Genomic DNA, 6,303 nt, shown 5'->3' on the forward strand with positions numbered 1-6,303 from the left:
TATGGAACTCATTGGCTTAAGATATTGCTGGTGCAAAGGGCTTAAACTAGATTTCAAAGGTTTGGACCATGAATGACTCATGCTCCTGGTAGCTGAGGGGGTACTGTGGCAGTGGTGAGTGGGGGAGCTCCCACAGATGCTGCCTGCACTGTTGGCAGCAGAAGTGGGGGTGGAGGGGTGGCAAGTGCCACCGTGGCGGTCAGCAGGGATAGCAGACTGCTTGCAGATGCTGCTGGGGGTGCTGGCAGTGGGGTGGTGAGCGGTGACTGCCCCAAGCACTGCCGATATTGTTGGCAGTGTCTCTTTGTAGGGGGTGCCACCACCACACTTGGGGTACACATGCACCCCCTGTGCATTGCCTCTGGTTTGGATGCTGCAAATAGTATGAATTCAGCATTCTTAAGTCTTAAAAAGTACAAGAGTTGTGGCAGACCCTTAGGATTCAGGGTCTAGGCAGTCTTTATCAGTAAATGTTAAGCAGTGTTTTCCCTGCGTGCATAGATTCATAGATTGTAGAGGTGGAAGGGACCACAATGGATCATCGTGTCCGAACCCCTGCCCTAGGCAGGAAAGAGGGGACTGAGGTCATATGACCCCAGCCAGGTGTCTATCAAGCCTCCTCCTTGAAGGCCTTCAAGTTAGGTGATATTACCACCTCTTGTGTGTGTGTGTGTATGTGTGTGTACACACACACATACACACACACACACACACGTAATCTGTTCCATTTACTCTTCTCAGGTGCATGTGTTCTGACTAAGTTGTAATTGAACCCCAGAACATGCAGCAGTTTTGGCCTGGAGGTTTTTAGAGCCTGAAAATGTAACTGTTGTTGGGGGATTGCCCCTCACAGTATGAAAAGATAAGTAGTGTCATTTCAGAAACTCAAGACTCAGATGTGGCAAAGGTCAAGAGCCATGTTTGCACAGCTCCTTTGCAGCCTCTGATTGTGACATGGTCTCCCACATGCTGGACTGTAAACTTGCTATAATTTTTTAATTGCAGTATTATCAGCAAACTAGAAGAACATGAATACTTCTTCCCAGCTTTTCAAGCTCTTATTCAAGATTTGCTTTGTGTTTTAGGTAAGTCGTTTTCAACAATAGATGAGAAATCCCTCAACACAAAATGACTTCAAATGGAAACTCCAGAGTTTTTGTGTACAGAGCCTCATTTTTCACAGGCTCTGCTTCCAGATAGTGGCACTGCTTCTTACCTGTCCCTGTCAGCTTTTGCCTCTATCTCCTCTTCCTTCTTGCTTCCCACTGTCACTTGCATACTAAGCAAGTACAGCTAACATGCTAGTCATGAAGCTGACTTGCCTAGTGCAGAGCATAGCACCAACATGGGACAGGCAGAGTACAGCATGGAGGTGGTGCTCTCCTTTTAGGTGAAGCTTGGGCCATAATCTTAACCATGCTGTTTTGCAGTTCTCCTAGTGTCTCCTGTCACCTGCCGAGGTAATTTAGCATCATTCATAGCTTATTTCTAGTCGCACGTTTCTGATCTAAGCTTAGCATGTTTTTAGTCCAGCTTACTGGCTCATTTGGGAGTGTATGCTATAACCCAGAACTGTTAATGCCCTTGACTTGTTATGTGGATGTAATCTAAATCAGTTGTACTGAATTCTTCAATGCCTTCCTACCCAATAACATCTGCTCCCAGAGACAGACAAGTTTACCTCAACTTGCTGAGACAAAACAGAAGAGTCTCACTTCACAGTATCCCCAAAGACTATGGAAAATATCCCCAGAAACCCAGGGTACATGCATGAGTGAGTGCAGCACCAGACACAATCCAGTAATTCAGGTGTGGCTCTGCAACCAGGCTGCTCACATGTGGACTAAATTAACCCAGGGTCAGTTCTGCAGTGAAGACAGACCTTAAGCTAGTTACAGGTGAGCCCCTTCCTAGCACATTTTTAGATCACACTCTACTGGTGGAGAACTCCTATTACTATTTACAGTAAGACTTATTATAGAGAATAAATGCTGTTGACAAAATTTCATTCAGCTGCAGTCACAGGGTTGCAAGACACAATCCTCATGAACTCTTATAAGTTAGCGCTGAAGTTATACCTGGTCAGTCACACAGCCTATTGCAAGAGGGCACAATGCTAGAGCCTCTTGTCAGTTCAGTGCAATAAGGACTACGAGGATTTTATTCTCTAAAACTGATTATTGATCACATTAGTCACATCAAAGCCAGAACGTCTCGGTTCCATATACAACTGTGTCACTGCTGTACTTCTAACTTTATTTCAGAAATCAGTAACCTGGATGATATTTTACCTACTGTGTGGAACCTGAAGCTGCTAGCTAGGTAAAACACCACTCTTAGTAGAGCTGACTAATGAATGTGTTAATACTGGATTTACAGGCTCTTCCAACCTGTATTTGACCTTACTGTACAGTTTTAGAATATTTTTTACTAAAATAAATGTTTGCTTAGATGTTACCACTGCTCCTCTTATTTACTTGTTAGTTGTGAAAGCACAAATTTACTGGTGACTACAAAGAAAAGGAACAGATACAAAACCTAGCATTAATCCACTCCACTCCAGCAAATCCATCTCACGTAAATCCTGATTAAGACACTGCTCCTTCAGCATCTGAATGCCTTCCACATATACTTGCTACAGAGAGCTCTGAAGTACAAGACTTAAACTCATAAAAACACAATTAAGTATCTTAGCCATAGCTTTTGCCAGTGCTTAAGTTACTGCAAAAGATACTTCAACTCTGGAAAGTTGCAATCCACTTCTGGATCTATGGATTAACGACAACTGCGTACTCAATGAGTGCTGGAATTCTGTATACCCATTTTGAATCTTGAAAGCTGTGCTCTGGAGGAGGGGAAAATAGGAGGTGGATGTTTTGGGGTTCCAGGAGATTGAGTTAGGATGGTTACCAGCTTTCAACTTAATTCCCACTAAACCAAATTTAAAACTAGTGAGCGTTGCATTGGTCCAAGCATAGCCACAAATGAAGTGACTCTAGCCCTTGTGCAGGTAAGAATGATGCTATGCTAGCCTGCAATGTATTTTAAACATTAAGTAAAATGGGATTAGCTGTCATCAGCAGAGTCAGCAAAGGTAGGCTGAGCTTCCCACATGCACTTTTAGCTCTCACAGCCAGGGTCTTTAGTACTTAAATGGGTGCATTATAGGCACTAAACAATAGGTCACATTTGCTAAGTCTCTTGAGCAATTTGTAAATAGTTTATTATACAAGTCTGAGACTTAAACATACTGAACGTCTGAAAACATTGGCATGTTTCCCCCCAACATTAATAAAAGGCTTGCTTACAAAATTATAGTCTGTTGTTTCCAACATGGAACTCTGTATTAACAAAGCTCACAAGACTTTGAAATGTACCATAATAAAGAATTAGACTTTAAGGCGTTACCATCTTGTTGTGCCAAGATATCAAAAAGTTTATACACTTCCCTGCTGTTGGTGAATCATATTTATACCCATTTCAAGTTAGCACCTGCAATCTGCTTTATAAAAAAACCCCTCCCACACAGTAGAATGGTAGATAATTTTCTTAGACTTGTATAGATATAAATTATAATTGCTGCTTTTGGTATCTCTTCAGTCTTGGAAGTGAAGAACAGTGTTTTGAAAACCCATGATCCTGCTAGTATACTAATTTCAAGTATGGTGTCAACAGAACATGAACTCAGAGCTTTAGGGGCAGGGAATTCTCTAAAAGCAAAAACAATTCATCTTAGTGTGCTCTTGGCACTCAAGTATCCTCTTGAGAGTAAACATCTGTAAGTACACATGGAGGCTGCTTGTTAAGTTTCTTCAGTTATACCAGTCACGAGTAAATGCTGAGGTCACGAAAGCTTCATGTTACACATTTACACCTAGTCTAAATTTAAAGGATTAAATCCGTCTTTTTTTCTACCTTTTCCAAAATAACCAGCCACTGAAAAAGGTAGTTAAGCAAGCAAATCCAACACCTTTTGCCTTCAATATACATAATTAAGTTTAAAATGGATTAGTTACAAAATATACATATATACATTAATATAAAGCATGTAAATTAGTCGTGACTGTAAGGGCACACTGAGGACATCATCGCCTGCTCTGTCCATTCATGGTCAGCTCATACCTGCAAAAGACAAGCCAGCAAGGATTATTGTTTTTGAAGATGTGCCCTGTATTTGAAAGAAGCACCTTTTCCCAACCTTTTAGCCAGCCCCTAAACTACACTGAACACCATGGTCTATGTACTTTTAACAAATCCACGCTACAGGGTGCTTGAATTCTTCATTGGTTATTTCTGTAGACAACACAGCAAAAAACAGTGGAAATGGAGGAAGAAGTGGTTTTGCAGGTATATACAGCAATGCTACCTCCTTGTTCTCCTTTAGGACCCATTGAACTCTCTTGTCCTGCAGCTTTTCAATGAACTCGACAAAGGGTAGGCCATGAGTGTGCTGAGACCACTGCCTATTGTCTTTACAAATACTGTCCCTATGCTCCTATTTGTCTGTATACCTGTTTGTCTCGCATATAGATTGTAAGTCACCTGGTATTTCATCTAGCACAATCTGACTGGGTCTTTAGGAACTATGTGTTAGAGTTGGATGTTCATTTCTGGAGCAACTGGGGAAGAAAAGCCTGAATCCGCTAACTTTAGGGTTCGTTAGAAACTCTAGAACAAGAGGCTGCCTATTTCAGTGAAAATACAGATCTAAGCAATCTTGGAGGGTATCAAGACAAGAACTTACCATTGTGAGAAGCCTTTGATTATATCTTCTTTTGCCAAATCAATCCGTACCTTTAAAAAGTAAGCCATATTTTATAACTAACATTCAACTTGCAAGTCCACTAGAAGAGTTTAAAATGGGTCCTTGTTACTATTGCTCTTCTCCAGTCAGTTCTAGTTAAAGTTCTGGAAGTACAGCTAAGATTAAGGAGCTGAGCTTGAAGTCTTCTGGGCGCACAGCACTGAAGATCAGGGACAGTATAGCTAACTGAACAGTTCCCTTTAGGATGGTTTTCAAAATGAAACATTTACCATCTGCAAAATGTAAGTTTTTGTCAGAAAATGTTGATTTATCATCGAGTCCGCAGCTCCCCTGCTCCTCAGGAGTTTTCTGGGGAGCCCAGGTTTCCAAACTCATCAGCTAGAGACCCCAAAGAATATATTTTGTTTTAGAAATGCTGAAAAACACCCTGGTTGTCAGAATTTCTCATTGTTTCTGAGATGAAATACTGTGGGATATTTCATGTGTGCCATGAAAAATATCTGTCAGGGTGTGGGGGGGGATGGTCTTAATTTGAGATGAAAGCAGAAAAAGCACCTTTGTTTCATTTGCAGAAATGAAATCCTGAAGTGAAATCCAATTAGCTTTAATGATCAGTCCCATACCCTGGAACTGCAGTTCAGCAGTGGGGAAGGTCTCTCAAATATGGTAGTGAGCAAGACTGTTTTAAATAAGTATTATAGAGAATTCAGATATTAATGGTTGCACAGGTAGCATTTCAGGTTTAACATGTATGACACTTAACAATAAATATTTGATGGTTTAAACTTACTTTTCCAAGTTCCTTTCTCTCATGTGAAATGAATGGCCTGCTGTTTTTCACTGCAATGTCTAGTTTCCGTTTCCTAATGTCTTCCAATGATTCAAAAAATTCAAATCTTTAAAAAAAAAAAAGTTTTAAAAGTGTGAACAAATGAGAGAGTAGGGTCAGAGCAGTATCAGTGGCTACCACAAACTAATTTTGCATGGATGCAGCACAGTTCCATCCTACAGGACGTCTCTCACCCCGTTCTCATTAAGAAATTAGGCAACTGTGGTTTCGACACCTATACAGTCACATGGGTGGCAACTTGGCTACAGGGCCACACACAGGGAGTGGTAGTGGATGGGTCTTTTTTGACCTGGAGGCATGTGGGCAGTGGGGTCCCCCAGGGCTCGGTCCTTGGGCCCGCACCGTTCAACATCTTCATCAGCGACTTGGATGAGGCAGTGAAAAGCACCCTGTTTAAATTCGCGGATAACACTAAGATGTGGGGAGAAGTGGGCACGCTGGAGGAGAGGGACAGGCTGGAACTAGATCTGGACAGGTAACGGGTGGGTGGATGAGAACAGGATGGGATTCAGCACTGACAAAGTGCAACGTGATGCACCTGGGGAGGAAGAACTGGCACCATACCTACAGGCTGGGGAACTCCCTTCTCCTCAGTGCAGAGGCAGAAAAAGATCTTGGAGTCATTATTGATCCCAAAATAAACATGGGCCAACAATGTGGGGGCGGGGTCAGGAAGGCCAACCATACC

At 42.0% G+C, this 6,303-nt stretch overlaps 2 protein-coding genes across 4 annotated transcripts in view; one reads left to right on the forward strand and one right to left on the reverse strand.

Annotated features, from left to right (window-relative positions):
- CEP70 (centrosomal protein 70) overlaps positions 1-2,457 on the forward strand; it is a 19,469-nt gene extending 17,012 nt beyond the window's left edge. For all 3 annotated transcript variants that reach the window (XM_019554297.1, XM_019554299.1, XM_019554298.1), the window contains 2 exons: positions 1,006-1,085; positions 2,265-2,457. In XM_019554297.1, coding sequence (XP_019409842.1) covers positions 1,006-1,085; positions 2,265-2,326 — 142 coding nt within the window. In that variant the 3' untranslated portion in view covers positions 2,327-2,457. The remainder of the gene's footprint in view (positions 1-1,005; positions 1,086-2,264) is intronic.
- Positions 1,694-6,303, reverse strand: part of ESYT3 (extended synaptotagmin 3) — a 57,422-nt gene continuing 52,812 nt past the window's right edge. Inside the window, exons 22-24 of the mRNA XM_019553574.1 lie at positions 5,556-5,661; positions 4,745-4,794; positions 1,694-4,122 (exon numbers count right to left, since the gene is read on the reverse strand). Coding sequence (XP_019409119.1) covers positions 4,086-4,122; positions 4,745-4,794; positions 5,556-5,661 — 193 coding nt within the window. The 3' untranslated portion in view covers positions 1,694-4,085. The remainder of the gene's footprint in view (positions 4,123-4,744; positions 4,795-5,555; positions 5,662-6,303) is intronic.

The sequence above is a fragment of the Crocodylus porosus genome, unplaced genomic scaffold (genome assembly GCF_001723895.1).
Source record: "Crocodylus porosus isolate Cpor-Errol unplaced genomic scaffold, CroPor_comp1, whole genome shotgun sequence".
In the NCBI taxonomy this organism is placed as follows: domain Eukaryota; kingdom Metazoa; phylum Chordata; order Crocodylia; family Crocodylidae; genus Crocodylus; species Crocodylus porosus.